Source organism: Tasmannia lanceolata, unplaced genomic scaffold (assembly GCF_043159265.1).
Source record: "Tasmannia lanceolata isolate RefF3 unplaced genomic scaffold, GAP_Taslan_0.1 ptg000008l, whole genome shotgun sequence".
In the NCBI taxonomy this organism is placed as follows: Eukaryota; Viridiplantae; Streptophyta; class Magnoliopsida; order Canellales; family Winteraceae; genus Tasmannia; species Tasmannia lanceolata.
Genome location: NW_027518685.1, coordinates 66205565 through 66223814, shown reverse-complemented (window position 1 = coordinate 66223814; position 18250 = coordinate 66205565). Strand labels below are relative to the sequence as shown.

Below are 18250 nucleotides of genomic sequence, written 5' to 3'. Positions count from 1 at the left end.
TTATGATGAAGACCTTGTTTATGTCTTGTGATAAGTGAATCCTTTTGAATATCCTGACTATGTCTATTGGTATATTTTGATCTCAGTTACTTGTGTTTGATCATGGTGCTTGTAAAATCTCCACTGTGAACTTTTGAAATACGCGACCATGCTTCTTGTTGCATATTTCAGTTCCAGCTTCATTTTTAGTCTAGGTATGTGATTTGATCTTGTTTGGTTCGTATCTTGGGAAAATGATTCTCTGATTACTCATTCTATGCCTATTTTACTTCACATTGCTCCTTGCCTCCTATTTCGGCTTTTATAATTGTGGCCATGCTTCTCATTTCAGTTTCGGTTTCTACATGCAAATTTTGTATGTTCTATTTTGGCTCTTATCCATTTGTGGTAATATGAATCCCTGATTATTTACCTTGTGTTAAGCATATTTTGTGTGGCTCAAAATTACTTGTGTTGAACCATCAGAATGTGTAGTGTATCCCTCACTCTAAGTTTCGGCTTCACTTTGACTTTCTGTTGCAGCCTTCTGTTTCCCTACCATGCTAGACCCAGCTAGAGTAATGCTTGTTTACTATCTGAGCGTTAGCTCACTCGTAGTTTAAAATTTTCAGATATTGAAATTGGACTTGTGCAAAGATCTGGAGTGGGAGCGTACCCTCGTTTTATTTGGTCAAAGGACTAGTAATTTGCACTTGAGCGTGTATACATCTTTTAATAGTATTGATGGATATCGATGTTTTAGTTTGAGAGAGAGAGAGAGAGAGAGAGAGAGAGAGAGAGAGAGAGAGAGAGAGAGAGAGAGAGAGAGAGAGAGAGAATTCATGAAAAACAAGACTGTATATTCAATCAATCGCTTGATTGTTCCATTGACATTCTCAAACTGTATTATTATTACGATTTTAAGAAATGCAAACACCAAGTTTGCTTATTCAAATACACTATTGTAGTTAATGCATGGGATCCTTGTCGGTAGTTATCTAGTTTTTGGGCCCGAACTGTGCCTGAAGAAAATCAACTACTTTCTTGTCAAGTTGGAAGGCCTTGGCGAGAACATCATCGGAGATGGGCAGGTTTGATCCGAAGACGGCATTAGCTATGGTGATCACACCTGGGTTCTGACTTGCCAGAGCGGCAATGGCCACCGCATTGGTCTGTCCAACATTGAATTGGAAGTGAATGAGACCTATTGGAAACACAAACACATCACCCTTATTGAGGACCTTTGATATGAGCCGATTTTCGCCATTTGCAAGGTTAGAGGTGACGAAACCAACGAGGAGGGTGCCCTCTTGAACTACAATCATCTCAGTGCCCCTTGGGTGTGTGTGGGGAGGGTTTAGTCCATAGGGTGCAAAGTCTATGCGAGCCATGGAGATGCCAAGAGTGTTGAGTCCTGGTATTTGGACCACGTTCACTGCGGTCACATTGGACCCAACTCGGTTATTTGTGTTGCGTGGCATGTCAAGCCCTGGGAAGAAGAAATCGCTTGCTTGAGCGAGCATTGGGTCCTTGCAAACCACGCCATTGACTAACACTGAGAAGGAAAAACATAAAAAAAGATCAGCCAATAAAAAAAAACATAACCCATGCACGTAGGGCCGGTGTCCACACGCAGAGTAAATGCAATAACAATATTTCTCAAGTCATCTAGCCAAACCCCACAATACCTACCAAAAATGGAATTGAGTTTGCACAAACACGTGATTATCATGATACTAATGGAAGTTAAATTGAGAAATAAAAAAAAAGCATTTGTACCTGGAGACATATTGTCAGCAACACAAAAGTCCTGTAGAGGACTGGGATCAGCGGCAAAGGTAAGAGAAGATGCCAAGGAAAGGAGTACAAGTACAAGGAGGGGAGTAGCCTTCTCCATTTTATCAATCTAAAGAAGAGTATTGGGTGCAAGTGTTTTGACGGTGTGGAAGAAGCTTAGAAAGGGTGCATATTTATAGCAGAGAGAGAGAGAGAGATAGATAGAGAGATGCATGGCTTAGGGGTCATGTGATTTCATGGAAATGGTCTTGTTACTACCAAATCAATACACGGTTTAACAACTACGCTATCTAATCTAATTTTTTATCCAAGTAGATCTTTTCCAGCAAAGAATAGAAGCAATCATCGGACTTGTTTTTCTGTGTAAATTTTGTTTTTAATATTTTGAAATGGTAAGATCTAAATTAATAAGTGGAGCGAGCCCCACGAGCTGGTCGTAAGTATACAAAGAAAAATAAAAAACGACATATTATGCAGGAAGAAAACCAAAGATCCAATTCACTCCATCTCTCGCAAAACCGTCCGCTACACTATTAGCCGAGGGATGGACATGCTGAAATCAAACTGGGTGATCTCCCACACGGCCTCAAACAATGCCTACCCTATTTATACCATGTATATATTCCCAAAATACTTACCCATTTGATTGCTAATTTGCAGACCTTTTTTTAAGGTTGGCCAATACCACTCTAATTAGGAAATTGATTTTTCCCGACCCCTCTTCAGCATTTCCTTCTCCTTTTGTTAATCTTTTCTTAAGAATGGCTACATTTCCACCTTTTGTTTGCCTTTCTCTGAAAATAGTCATTTCCAAGAAAGCACAAACAAAAGGATGGATATGCTGAGGAAGGAGGTAGAAATTAAAATTTCACTTGTAATTATTAAAAAAAACTTATGGCATCTCTAAAATTTTTTATTTTAGTTACTTCGTTATTAAAGATTTTTTGCGAAATCTTAGTTAGATTGTAAATAAAATAATAAATATATTTTAAACTCCTTTTACCATTTGGTTGTTTTTCAAATATGCAATTTGAGAAAAAAAAATGGCGTCGATTTTCTATCGTTGAAGCTGTTGATCTGGTGGACCCCAACTCACACCGAAAGGCCATCCATCATCTACGCTAAAACTATGGTAGGATGATCCTAACCCACTGATGGCAAATTTTTCAAAAAACGTCTTAAAGAATTTAAAAACGATTTTTTCAATAACTTAATATCATAAATTTTGGGGGCAACTAAGACGCCCTTATCTATATATTTGTACCAATATGGCTCCAATAGTATATCTACTACTACCTAATACATCTTTTTTCCCAACTTGACTTTCATTAGGTTGGATAATTTAATTAAGGGAAAATTACAGATACACCCCCTCAAATATGGTAAAATTCCACTTCTAACCCCGTGGTATCAAAGGTACCAAAGACACCCCCTTAGTTTTCAATAATGCTTGTTATATGACGGGGTGTACAGGAACGAATAAATTGTTAGGGGGTGTCTTTGATGGATTTTGAACTATAGGGTGAAAAGTAGGGGATCTACTTAAAAATGTCAGAAAGTTGAGGGGTTGCCTTTGGTACCTTCGATACCACGGGGTTAGAAGTGGAATTTCGCCCTAGTTGAGGGGGTGTATCCTGTATTTTTCCCTTTAATTAATGCCCTATTTATCTGAAAAAGGGCACCACTTATTGAGCGGGAAAGGCATACTCTATATGTAGCTAATCCAAGGGGTTTATTCCATATATAAATTAGAGAAATGATAATGGGAATGGCTGCCTTGCAAAAACCAGCTAAAGGTCGCTCCACATTGGTCCATCCCAACAAAAATCATTTGAAAGAGCACAGGAAAATATGAAAATGGCACGGACAGATATTAAATTAATGGAAAAAGAAATCCACCTTGATCAGAAGTCCCAATAGGAGCGCCCATGCAGATGGTTTTTTGCAAGGGCACCATTCATTTTAGCATTTTCGTCTTGAAATTATATATGAAAGGAGGCCAATCCAAAGAATTGCTTATCCAAGGATGTGTATCCTCCAACGACAGAGAACAATGCAGTTCCATGCCACGTCCAGTTTTATACATTTTCAAAGTTTCTGTTCCCACTAATTATTGATTTGTTGAGCTGAGTATACGTCATTTCACTAAACTAGGTGACGAGGTAGTTGTGAACTTGTGATGTGGAAAACCCCCTTGCGAGATTGTTAGATGAAGTAATTAAAAACTTGTGGGGCCCACCTAATTCAAGTCCATCGTATAGTCATCTAGAAAGCATACAAAACTCCTTTTGCATGTTAATTTATTTTTAGGGCGCTGATATTTTCGCCCTTGACGGCCCCCTTGGAGGCTAGCTTCCCTCTTGACAGCCCACTAACTATAAAGTACGATTCCCATCTACTTTTTACCGACGAAGCAGTCATTTCCTTTTTCTCTCCCCTTCCAGGATAAAATCACCCCACTCTACTCTACAGCTGTACAATACTACATCAAGCAAGGTAGGCCCCACCATAGGATGATCCAAACCATCCATTTGATTGATCCCAACTTAATTAGGTTGTGCTCAAAAAATCATTCTGATAGGATGATCCTAGCCCTCCGATCCAAACCGAGATTTTAATTTTTCCCCTCTATTTCTCCCACAATTCGGTTATTCGGTTATAACTGAATAACCGAATTTTTATTCGGTTCGGTTTCGGTTACCGAAATTTGGTAACTGAAATTATTTCGGTTACCAAATTTCGGTCTATTCGGTTCGGTGAAAACCGAATAACCACCCCTACCTACAATTGGGCCTTAATGTTACTGTAAGACCTGAACCATAGGATGATCCAAACCATCTATTCGATGGCCCACAACTTAAATAGGTTTCACTCCAGAATATCATTTTCAAAATATCATTTTCAAAGGATGATCGCAACCCTCAAATCTATAGAGGTTTCTCTTTAGATCAGAGGGCTAGGATCATTCTTTGGAAATAATATTTCGCGGTGCAACCTATTTACGTTGTGGGCCATCGAATGGATGGTTTGGATCATCCTATGGTGGGACCTACCTTCCTCACAAATTAAAACAAATTAATTATTGGGCCCACCAACAGTTCATGCACGTTGGAGAGAGAGAGAGACACCGGATTGGAGTAGTGTTGTATCGGTTAAAAGTAGATAGGAAACATGCTTTATGGATTGGCCGCGAGATACAAAGTCAAAGTCTTATTGAAAGGCTATTTCGTGTGTGTTAAATACATTCAGCAATATAATAAAGTTCTTTTGTGTTCTGTTCTCTTCTGTGTTTCTGTATTACTTGTTCTTTAAATTCTACAAAGTGGTATCAGACCAGAAAGGCTGGGGACAATTTCAAAAGAAGATCGGCACGGGTTCGGTAAGTTGGCAATATGGCAGGCAATACCAATTCTTCAAGTTTTCAGCAAAACGTTCCTTTGTTTAAAGGTGCTAATTTTCAGTTTTGGTCTACTATGATGAAGACATTGTTTATGTCACGTGATATATGAATCCTTTTGAATATCCCGACTTTGTTCATTCGTATATTTTGATCTTAGTTACTTGTGTTTGATCATGCTTGTAAATCTCCACTGTGAACTTTTGAAATACGCGACCATGCTTCTCGTTGCATGTTTCAGTTTCAGCTACATTTTTAGTCTCGGGATGTGATTTGATCCTGTTTGGTTCGTATCTTGGCAAAATGATTCTCTGATTACTCATTCTATGCCTATTTTACTTCACATTGGTCCTTGCCTCCTACTTCGGTTCTTATTATTGTGGCCATGCTTCACATTTCAGTTTCGGTTTCTACATGTAAATTTTGTATGTTCTATTTTGGCTCTTATCGATTTGTGGTAATATGAATCCTTGATTATTTACCTTGTCTTAAGTATACTTTGTGTGGTTCCAAATCACTTGTGATGAACCCTATGTGAATTTCTTTGTGATGAACTATAAAAGATAACCATCAGAATGTGTAGTGTATCCCTCGCTTTAAGTTTGGGCTTCACTTTGACTTTCTGTTTCCCATCAGTGGGTTAGGATCATCCTGTTGCAGACTTCATGATCGGTGTGTGTGTGTGTGTGTGTGTGTGAGAGAGAGAGAGAGAGAGAGAGAGAGAGAGAGAGAGAGAGAGAGAGAGAGAATTCATGAAAAACAAGACTGTATATTCAATCAATCCCTTGATTTCCCCAGTGACATACTCAGACTGTATTATTATTACTATTTTAAGAAATGCAAACATCAAGTTTGCATATTCCAATACACTATGGTAGTTAATGCATGGGATCCTTGTCGGTAGTCATCTAGTTTTTGGGCCCGAACTGTGCCTGAAGAAAATCAACTACTTTCTTGTCAAGTTGGAAGGCCTTGGCGAGAACATCATCGGAGATGGGCAGGTTTGATCCGAAGACGGCATTAGCTATGGTGATCACACCTGGGTTCTGACTTGCCAGAGCGGCAATGGCCACCGCATTGGTCCGTCCAACATTGAATTGGAAGTGAATGAGACCTATTGGAAACACAAACACATCACCCTTATTGAGGACCTTTGATATGAGCCGATTTTCGCCATTTGCAAGGTTAGAGGTGACGAAACCAACGAGGAGGGTGCCCTCTTGAACTACAATCATCTCAGTGCCCCTTGGGTGTGTGTGGGGAGGGTTTAGTCCATAGGGTGCAAAGTCTATGCGAGCCATGGAGATGCCAAGAGTGTTGAGTCCTGGTATTTGGACCACGTTCACTGCGGTCACATTGGACCCAACTCGGTTATTTGTGTTGCGTGGCATGTCAAGCCCTGGGAAGAAGAAATCGCTTGCTTGAGCGAGCATTGGGTCCTTGCAAACCACGCCATTGACTAACACTGAGAAGGAAAAACATCAAAAAAAGATCAGCCAATAAAAAAAAACATAACCCATGCACGTAGGGCCGGTGTCCACACGCAGAGTAAATGCAATAACAATATTTCTCAAGTCATCTAGCCAAACCCCACATTACCTACCAAAAAATGGAATTGAGTTTGCACAAACACGTGATTATCATGATACTAATGGAAGTTAAATTGAGAAATAAAAAAAAAGCATTTGTACCTGGAGACATATTGTCAGCAACACAAAAGTCCTGTAGAGGACTGGGATCAGCGGCAAAGGTAAGAGAAGATGCCAAGGAAAGGAGTACAAGTACAACGAGGGGAGTAGCCTTCTCCATTTTATCAATCTAAAGAGGAGTATTGGGTGCGAGTGTTTTGATGGTGTGGAAGAAGCTTAGAATGGGTGCATATTTATAGGCAGAGAGAGAGAGAGAAATAGATGCATGGCTTAAGGGTCATGTGATTTCATGGAAATGGTCTTGTTACAACTTAATCAATATATGGTTTAACAACTACGCTATCTAATCTATTTTTTTCATCCAAGTAGATCTTTCCCCGCAAAGAATAGAAGCAGTCGTCAGACTCTTTTTTCTGTGAAAGTTGAAACAATCTTTTCTTACCTAAATTATAATGTAACTTATCTGAGTTGAAAAATGCCTGCCCTTTTTTTAAATGCTTAGATCTAAATTAATAAGTGGGGCTTGCCCCACCACCGAACTGGTCATGAGTACAGACAAAGAAAATATACAAAGAAAAATAAGAAACAACATATTATGGAGGAAGAAAATCAAAGATCCAATTTACTCCATTTCTCGCTAAACGGTCCGCTACCCTATTAGCCGAGCGAAGGACATGCTGAAATCAAACTGGGTGATCTCCCACATGGTCTCGAACAATGCCTACCCTATTTATACCTACCCATTTGATTGCTAATTTGCAGACCTTTTTTTAAGGTTGGCCAATACCACTCTAATTAGGAAATTGATTTTTCCCGACCCCTTTTCAGCATTTCCACCTCCTCTTGTTTATCTTTTCTTAAGAATGGCTATATTTCCACCTTTTGTTTGCCTTTCCCTGAAAATAGTCATTTCCAAGAAAGCACAAACAAAAGGATGGATATGCTGAGGAATGGGGTAGAAAATAAAATTTCACTTGTAATTATAAAAAAACTTACAGCATCTATAAAATTTTTTATTTTCGTTACTTCGCTATTAAAGATTAGTTGCCAAAACTTGGTTAAATGGTAAATAAATATATTTTAAACTCCTTTGACCATTTGGATGTTTTTCAAATATGCGATTTGAGAAATAATTGGTGTCGATTTTCTGTCGTTCAAGCTGTTGATATGGTGGACACCCACTCACATAAAAAATCCATCCATCATCTACGTTAAAACTATGATAGGATGATCCTGATCCACTGATGGCAAATTTACCAAAAAACGTCTTAATATATCATTTCCTTTGGGAAATCGTTTTGACAATTTCATGTTTTCAGATAATATTGTGATGGAATTTCCATACCAATCTAATTGTTAATAGGGAAAAGTGTTTCTACACGGCCGAGTAGATACGTTATCTACTCCGTCGGCCAAAATTACAGTGGGGCCCACATTGTTTGGGTCCTGATCGCAATAGTTAGGGTGTGCCAAAAAAAAAAAAACAAAAAAAAACCAGCACCATAAGATCATCCCAACCCTTCTATTTGTGGAGGTTAAATATGGAGGGCTATGAACCTCCCATTTTTAACCTCCACAAATTGAAGGGTTAGGATGATCGTTTGAAGTTGATTTTTAGGGCACACCCTATCTATCTCAGGGCCTAACAAATGAATGCTCTGGATTATCCAAGCGATGTGGGCCCACTGTGTTTCATGCGACGTAGTAGACAACGTTATCTACTTTTGACCGAGTAGAAACACTTTTCCCTTGTTAATATCTTTTACATTATAAACTATAATTCAGAAAATATATTGTCAAATTAAGAGTTCTTCTAGCAAACCGTTACTACTTTACAATATTATAAAACAAGAGTTTTAATACGGTGCCCGACGGTCAAGTCCCATGTGGGCGGTACCCCCTTGATATTTGATCCAACGACACCCCAGTTTTTAAGAGGAGCAAAAGAAATAAATCACAAGCAATGACAAGAAGAAAACAATATATGCAGTTCACCATAATGGGCTACATCCAACGACAAGGTAACACAGGTCCATTATTTCAAACCAAATAGTACAACGTTACCTCCACACTTGTAAAAACTACCGAAAAACCCTTCTCTCCAACCTTCTATACAATCACAAAAAAACCCCAAATCTATACACTAAGTGTGAGGAGAAATCCCCATAAAAAACCTCCAACATTATGCTAGGGTTGCAAGGAAAAACTAATGGAAATGAAGAATGAAAGAAGAGGAACACACCCTAAGTAACCAGGAAGAAGAAACATGTTTTTGCCTCACCAGAGAAGCCCTCCTAGAGCCCAAAGAGAAAACCCCTCATTTCTTGTAGTAACCTTTTCTCCTCTCAAACCTCTCACTCTTCTCCTCCTTTTTAAAGACCTTTTTATCTCTTGCCTTTACAAAACCATATGAGAGAGGCATGGAAAACATCCCACTTAAAAGACCAAGTGAGACCCGCTCCAAAAAAAACAAAAAATGAAAAAACTGGTGCTCATGCGTCACCATTTTAACAATCTCCACATTGATGCATAATCATCGGCATACCAAGTCTTCCTTCTTGAGACCGAGAGAAGATAAACTTCGATCTAACTTTTCTCCTTGAACCATCGTTACGATCATATCCACTACATTCTCCTTGGTTCAGACTTTCAACAAATAGATCCTTCCATCAGACTTCCTGAATGTAGTGATATTGTACCGATATATGTTTGGTCCTTTTGTGATTAACTGAATTCATGGCCAAACAAATGATGCACATGTTATCACAAAAAAATAATCCATGGGTTTTGACTCGATGCCAATCTCACCCATCAAACCTTGAAGCCAAACTACTTTCTAGCAAGCTTCCGCTGTCTCCATGTACTCGGCCTCGATAGTGGATAAGGCAACCGTTGGTTGCAACTTTGCCATCCAACTAATAGGACCATTCCCATTAGCATAACCCATCGTGTGTGAGTGTACGTAGGGATTTGCTAGCATCCATCAACAGACCATCCGCGATGTGAGAGTTTGTCTTCATTCACGAGGTGGCTGCCCTCACATACAACAGCGCAGCCGTAAAATGGCTTCTGCGATGAATGCTAGCAAATCCCTATGTGCGTGTGCGCCAGTGTGCTAGTGCGTGCGTGCGTGTGCGTGTGTGTGCGTGTGAAGCATTAGAACCTTGTAGTCACAGCCCTTATAATTAATATTTTCCATGGCTTATTTTTATATAAACTATTAGAACCTATAAAGTATTAAAAAAAATTCTATCACCCGAATTTCTCAAAGTTTCACCGCCCTTTATCATTACACTTTACATTTATTTCGTTTTTAACATTTAATGATTTTAATGCTGAGAGAGAGAGAGAGAGAGAGAGAGAGAGAGAGAGAGAGAGAGAGAGAGAGAGAGAGAGAGAGAGAGAGAGAGAGATGGGCCTTACACTTGTCATTTCAAAGAGAAGGAGATGGGGCTAATGGTTGTCAATTAAAAGAGAGATGACTTGTAACTGCCCGAGCATTTAATGCTCTTACACTTGAGAGATATGATTGTACTGTTAATGCTCTTTCACTTATGTCTTTTCTCTTCCTTCTCCTATTTTGTACCAACATACAGTTAAATACATGTACTTTGAACAACATTTTCTAGGAAGGTTCTCTTATATCTTATGTCACTTAGTATTTTCTATTTTTCTTTATTAAGTATTAGAGATAAGAGAATATAAATTACCAACGTAGGAACAATGTCGGTTCCTGGTCTAGAAATAGGATATAAGAGATTATTAATTTATAGAGCATTAATTACGAGAGCCTCAACTGTATTTGTAAATGAGATTTACTTCTTTGAGAAGGGTAAGCAATTAGCTATTTGAGAAGATTTAACGTGATGCAACGGTCTTATCACCCATTTTAACAAATGTCTCTTGTAAGAGTTCAAAACTTTTAAATATCTCGTTCACTTTCGCACGCATGCCCTGCGTGTGCGCGTCCACTGTTAGATACGCTGATGATGATATGGAAGATGACAAAGAGAATACAAGGCCAGATTACATACAAGAAGCATATGAGAAGTACAAAGAAGAAGAGCATGGAAAGTTATATGGAAGTGATATTGCTTTGCCATCACCGCAAAGGAACCTATGACTGCCATTGTTGCTAGTGATATGGTTTTGCCCGCAACTATTATATAATTCTATATATGATACGTTTACATAGTGGACTGCTACACATATGTCATATTTGGTTTAAACAGCGGACTACTACACATATGTCATATTCAGCAGACATTGAATTGGGGATTATAGGTATTCTACTAGCCCACGCACATCACATGGTAAGATACAACTCAATAAGAGAATTAAGGTGGGAGGTTATATTCCTTGGGACGAGGGTGTGTATATCTTCATCTTTGATCCAGGTGGACTAATTCCCGGGTGGAGTTTATGTGAACTCAGGGCCGAGTTCTTTCTAAGAAGGCAAGTGTGATGCACTACATCCTTTGGTGCATCTGCTTGACCATTACTTGCAATAGTAATGTTATTATACTATTGTCCTTCCATATTTTGTTATATTTAGTAGTCGTCATTATTAATCATTTGATTATTATACATGTCCTTTTTTAGTCTCTTTACCATTGGGGGTTATGTTGGTTGATGTTAGTTGTAAGGGCTGTCTATATGAAGCCAATCTCATTTCATTTCTGAGAATGACATTGATTTGAGAGAGAGAGAGAGAGAGAGAGAGAGAGAGAGAGAGAGAGAGAGAGAGAGAGAGAGAGAGAGGCTCTTCTCCTTTATTCTTTCTTTCCTTGTTAATGAATTGGAATTGTAGACTAGTGTTATAGTCCTTTTTCTCTTCATTCCATTATTTTCTTGTTGAATGCATGAAGAAGAACTGATCAAGATCAGTTTGTTATCACTGACAGATTTAAACATACTAGCATCTTCTTCCTTGAGAGATCTTTCTTAAGGCTGGCAACGGGGCGGGTCGGGGCCGGATGTTGGGGTCCCCTACCCCTTGCCCTATGCGGGGAATTTTCCCCCTCCCCTTCCCCTCCCCACTGCGGGGATCATGGGGAATCCCCCTCCCCTCCCCATGGGGAATATCTAATCCCCATCCCCGCCCCGCATCCTTTGGGGACAATCACTTTACTTTGTTAAATGTTAGGTTTAAAACTAAAGATTTGCTAGGGACAATCACTTCAGGCATGTTGCGGCTTGGCTGTTGCATGTGAGAGTAGCCACACAACCCACACAGGCTAAGATTTTGTCTTATTCATTTTATTAACCTGGGGACAAAGGTGGTTGCTCTCAGATTCATTTAATTGATCGATAGTCCCTAGCAGATCCCTAATTTCCAATCCCACTTGCCAAAAAGTACTGTACGTGCCACACCATAGGAAGATCCAAACCATCCATTTGATGGGCACACCATAAGAAGAGGAACACACCTTGGAAAACCAAGAAGAAGAAACTTGTTTTCGCTTTACCACAAAGCCCTCCTAAAGCCCCAAGAGGAAACCCCTCTTTTCTTGTCTAAACCTTTTCTCCTCTCAAATATCTCACTCTTCTCCTTTTTTAAACCCTATTTATCTTTTGTCTTTAAAAAACCATATGAGAGAGGCAAGGAAAACATCCCATTTAAAAGATCAAGAGATACCGACTTCGAAAAAAGAAATAAAAAAATGGTGCTCATGCGTCACCATTTTAACAATCTCCACCTTGATGCACAATCACCAGCGTGCCAACCCTTCCTTCTTGAGACTGGGAGAAGATAAACTTCAATATAACCTCTCTCCTTGAACCATCTTTATGAGCATATCCACCACATTCTCTTTGGTTCACACCTTCAACAAATAGATCCTTCCATCTTTAATGACTTCCTAAATGTAGTGATATTGAACCGATATATATGTGGTCCTTTGTGAAAAATTGAATTCTTGGCCAAATAAATGATACTCATGTTATCACAAAATAAATCCATAGGTTTTAACTTAATGCCTCGATAGTGGATAATGCAACCGTTGGTTGCAGCTTTGACATCTAATTAATAGGACCATTCCCAAACCTAAATATATAACCCGTAGTAGATCTTTCTTTGTCCATATCATTAGCATAACTTGTATCAATAAAATCATGCAACGGATTCGAATCCTTTCCATATATCATAACATAATCAGTAGTACTTCTTAGGTAGCGAAGCACCAATTTGGCGGCCTCCGAATGTGCTTTACCTGGATTCGCCATAAACCGGATTAAAACTCCAACCGCATAAGCAATGTTCGGCCTAGTTCATATCACGATAAACATCAAGCTCCCAACAATGCTAGCATATGGGACTCGATCCATTTTCTTCTTCTCCTCTTCCGATTTTGGGAATTGATCGGAACATATCTTAAAGTGAGCCGCTGATGATGGCTTTATCGGCTTAGATTTGCTTATCCCAAACCTTTCAAGCCCCTTTTTTACAAACATATTTTGTGAAAGCAACAAAGTTCCATTCTTTTTATCCTTGGAACTTTGTTGCTTTCACAAAAGATGTTTATAAAAAAGGTGCTTGAATGGTTTGGGATGAGCAAGTCTAAGCCGATAAAGACACATTAGCAGCTTACTTTAAGTTATGTTCCAATCAGTGCCCAAAATCGGAAGAGGATGTGAAGAAAATGGATCGAATCCCATATGCTACCCTTGTCGGGAGCTTGATGTTTTCCATGGTATATACTAGGCCAAAAATTACTTACGCGGTTGGAGTTTTAAGCCGGTTTATGGGGAATCTGGGTAAAGCGCATTCAGAAGCCGTCATTGTTAGGGTGTGTGCTCTAATCAAAATCCAGTTGTTGTAATGTTGCAACTATTATTTATTGTTACATGACATCTATTGGGTATTTGTTGGAGTGAATCGTGAGAATATGCCTGGCAACAATATATTATTAACTTATATGCCCAATTGTTTAAGGGTGGAGACACAATTCTCTTCCATGAATGCAACCCAAGCATGAGACTGGTCAACCCATGGAGCCTTAGGTTTTAGATGTTAGAAACCCTTAAAAGATAGATAAATCATTAACCTAATGTGCTTCTAGGCACACCTTTATCCTTAGGTAGCATCGTAGGATAGGTCATGCACATTGAGATTATGTGGTGGGGAGATATGATCTTCAGGTTCTTTGCAGACCTAGAATGTTCTTGGTTGGGGTTGAGATTGGACATCTCGTACCTGTACACAACTAGAATCGAACCTGCCTCCATATACGCATTGGGGTGGCCTATCTAGGTCACTGGGGTAGTTGATTCTAAGTAGGTGGAATGGGCGAAATGATTGGATCACACACTGAACGGATGGCTTTGTAGAATAACCTGTGGACAAGGAATTGGATAAGGTTATTCTGTCAGACAGGACCCTTGGATCTGTCCTTAGACCTGAGGGATATTTTTAGTCTGTGGGCACACCTTATGGCTTTGGTCTATCTAACAGTAGTCCCCGGTCCGGGGTTACCAGCGGGTAGTGCTGGGTCATGGGGTAAACCCGTGGGGTCAATAGTGATGCCCATCATGGAATCCTCCACCCCTCCCATAGAGGAAAATCATTTGCAATTTCGATCTCAGCTAGGCCATTAAATAATGACTGGCCAATCCGTTTGATAAATTGTTTATCAAAGTTTTTCAAAAACATTGATTGTTTCAAAAGGGAGTTGCAAATGCATTTGCGGGCCCAAGCTTGATAGGTAGAAAGGTATACCATTGAGTGAGCCCATGGGGTAATTGATGTCCACCCTCCACAAGACCCAACTCGGTAAATGAAGGATTGGAGGAAGGACTACACATTGGATGTGATTTGGGTAATTTGATCTAATGGTCTTCTTCAGGGTAACGTCATGGTGGGGTTCACTTGCCTAATGCTATCGTAGTTGGACTACATTGCGTGAGATCACAGTAGGGCCCATTGTGGACCCTGTGAGAATGATCATTGGATCCCTGGGCCGATCACACTCACAACTCGCTAGACCCTTATGGATTGTTGGACAATATGGGTTTCAGATTTGATCGTATGTGTGATATGGATTGGATCCACTATATGTGATACAGGGAGGAAGAGCACCATACATAGGGTGCACACACATGTATTAAAGATGAGATACACCATATTATGGTGTGTACATGTCTTAATTAACATGTGCTTATTAAATGCTCAAATCCTATTGGATAAGAGTTATGAGAGATCCTATTGGTTGATTTATTCTAATTTCCTATTGGTGGAAATTTAAAAAGGAAAAGAGAGAATTTGAGTTGGAGAAGGTTTCCTATTTCTAAAAGTCCCATTGGTTATTGGTAACATTCAATAAGAAAAAATCATTTTGAGTATCCATGTGTTTTACATGTTTAAGAAACAAAGAGTTTTAATTGAATTTAGTTTCCAAAATCAAGGGGACACATACAAGGGAACGAATTGCTAGAGGGAACTCTATAAACGGAGGGGATGGGTGGACAATTTGGATTACTTGCACAATTTGGAAAGCCATATGCAAAATTCGTCCAGCCCATCTCCCCTCCCAATTTCATTTTTCTCCTTTCTTTTTCCCGCTTCTAGTTTTGTTTCTAGTTCTTTAGAAGAACTTGAAAGCCTTATTGGTTTTAGTTTGGGAGAGGATTCCAAGTTCTCTCCTATTTCTCCTTCAACCGCACGGTTTGAGAAGCCACTACTTCGACTTCCGGACCAGCTTGGGTTTCAGAAACGTCGGGTACCTAATGGGGAGTAGATCAAGCAGAGATTGGCAGTATCGGTCAACCAATTGGTAAATGTCCTTAACCATCCGAATTTCAATTCATAAACATTGATTAATCTAGCAACTAAGATCTTGGTTCAGTTGGTGGATCGAAAAGTTTTTGTTTTTAGCTCAATCTTGTTTCTGCCGTGCATATTGATTCCACTGCCGAGTTTCAGTCAAATGAGCGCTTTTCTATGTGAGAGGTACTAGTGATTATGCTATCACATATGAGAAGGATTCGAAGTCGTTGCATGGTTTTTTTTATGCAAGTTATGCTAATGTTATGGACAAAGGAAGATCTATTATGGGTAATGTATTCGAGTTTAGGAATGGTCTTATTAGTTTGATGTCAAACTTGCTACCAACGGTTGCATTATCCTGTACCGAGCCCGAATACATGGCGGCAATGGAATCTTGCAAGGAATCTGAAAATAAATATGTGTAGGCCTAGGTGATTGCAACCCAAAGGGGAAGCGAATTAGATTTATAAAATTGTGCCCTTTTAAAGGATTGATTAAGAAATTAAATCAAAGAAAATTTTAACAATAAACACAAAGAACTTAAAATCAATGCACAAGTAAAGTAAAGGAGATAAGGGAAGGAGTACAATGAGATTTAATAGGGGTTCGGTTTAAAACCCCAGACCTACATCTCCACCACAACTGTTGATGGTCACTAAAATCTGTTCTTAACGGTGAAGATCAAACCAATACAACGAGGTTGCTCTGCGCCTCAACACTTGTCGACGGAGACGGATCTATGTCTCCCAACACTCACCTTCGGAGAAGGCTCTGCATCTCTGATTACTTGCCAAATATAAGATTAAAAGAATGAAGGAATGCATTGTTCAAAGGCAATTACACAAGATGCTCTCATAAAGATATACAATTTTAAGCCTTGAATCCAATCCCTCATAAGATTTCTCGAAGAGAGGCACAAGGAGTGACTTTTCACTCAAGAGATGCTTTAAGTGTATATTAGAGCTTGTTGATTTTGCCTAAGTGGTTTGAGAACCCTTTTATAGCCAAAAACCCAAAAACTAGCCATTTGGGACACCCCCAACGGCTCTGTAATGGATAGTTTAAACTAGCCGTTAGGCTATTTAAAATACTTGCAAAGTCACTCACGGTGGACCGCCAGAGGCTCTCTCATGTTTTTTAAGGGAAAAATACAGACACACCCCCTTTAGTTTCTAACACATTCAATTCTAACCCTGACTTTCAAAACGTGACAAGTACACCCCCTGAAGTTGTTTTAACGTGACGGAGTAGATGGCGAGGTAGAAATGACCAAAATGCCCTCGTCTTCCCCAACTGAAAATTAAGGTTTTCAGACTTCAAAACTGAAATTAGGGTTACTTAAAAACTGAAATTAGGGTTTGATTCAAACCCTTGTTTATTTATCAACATAAACCCTCGATTTAGGAGTTTTATTTATCTTCATTCGCACCATTATCATGAATTGCACATAAACCCTAATATTTTAGGGCTTTTTTTGTTTTATTTTTTTTCTTGAAATGTGGCTTTGATGTAGCCATGGGTGGGGTTTCATTGTTTGTGGTGGAGGTGACGGCGGTGGCCGGAGGTGTCGGCGGTGGCCGAAAGTGGCGACGGCAGCAGTGGAAAATGGCGTAACCCTAATCCCTCTGCAAATGAGGGTATTTCTGGCGTCAAAATATTAACCATGGTTAGTTTTAGTCTTTCTATCAGGTTAAACCGACGGACAGTTGAAGGAGGGGGTGTACTTGTCACAAATTGAAACCTCAGGGGGTGTACTTGTCACGTTTTGAAAGTCAGGGTTAGAGTTGTCAGAAACAAGAGGGGGTGTAAATGTATTTTTTTCCTTTTTTTTATATCAGAATGGCACCGGTCGACCGACCATGTCTCGATCGACCGTCCCCCCCTGAATTTTGGCCATTTCATATTTTCCTATTGTTTTGCCTTGGGAACTTGGTCCGCTTGATTTTCTTCATTCCATTAGCTTACTTGGGGTATTTTAACCCTCTTTTGATGCCTTGTTTGGATCCTAAGTGTGGGATTGGATTTTACATTCTATTTGACACAAGACTTGACTTTTGATCTTCTTCAAATTGTGTCTTCTAGTCCCTTTCAACTTCGTGGATCTCCTCTTGCTTTGACTTTGAACCTTGACGAACCTTCAACTTAAATAACAAACACAATTAGTACATATAATCATTTGTGTTTTGAATCATCATAAAATAGAAGATAGCCAAGGGTTGAACAATTAGGCTTACATCTCCCCCATTTTTTGATGACATCATACAAGGGATTTTCCAATAAAATATGTTTTGAAGTAAATGATATGCCAACTTAGAACTTTAAAACATAACACCAAATTTCTTTCCTCCTTTGTCATCCACATAAAGAAGAGATGAGAGCATATCAAAATATCAAGGGGTTTTGAAATATTAATACATAAGTTTTAGGTTCGCCTTAGTCAAATAGAATTTAAAACTACAACTCCCTCTTTTTTTATTTAGAAATTCAATATAAGAGGGGGTTTTCAAAAAGAAATTGCCAAGGACTCTAGAATTTTCATTTTAAGTTCAACCTTCGGCTTAACTCATCATCTCAAAATGATTTTCAACATTCATTTTCAAATTGTAAAGATTTTTCAATTTTTAGCTCCAGCCCCTAAATCTGAGTAAAAACTCAAACAATGAT

The 18250-nt window shown here is 39.2% G+C and overlaps 2 protein-coding genes across 2 annotated transcripts; both read right to left on the bottom strand.

Annotated features, from left to right (window-relative positions):
- Nucleotides 1–977: 977 nt before the first annotated feature.
- LOC143883215 (germin-like protein 8-2) lies at nucleotides 978–1876 on the bottom strand. Its single transcript, XM_077386566.1, has 3 exons — nucleotides 1759–1876; nucleotides 1271–1534; nucleotides 978–1183 (listed from the first exon to the last, which is right to left on the bottom strand). The coding sequence occupies exons 1-3, from the start codon at nucleotides 1874–1876 to the stop codon at nucleotides 978–980; spliced, it is 588 nt and encodes a 195-aa protein (XP_077242681.1).
- Nucleotides 1877–5986: 4110 nt separating this feature from the next.
- Nucleotides 5987–6982, bottom strand: LOC143883214 (germin-like protein 8-2). The gene is made up of 2 exons (XM_077386565.1): nucleotides 6865–6982; nucleotides 5987–6638 (listed from the first exon to the last, which is right to left on the bottom strand). Exons 1-2 carry the CDS (start codon nucleotides 6980–6982, stop codon nucleotides 6082–6084), a joined length of 675 nt encoding a protein of 224 aa, XP_077242680.1. The 3' UTR covers nucleotides 5987–6081.
- Nucleotides 6983–18250: the final 11268 nt, after the last annotated feature.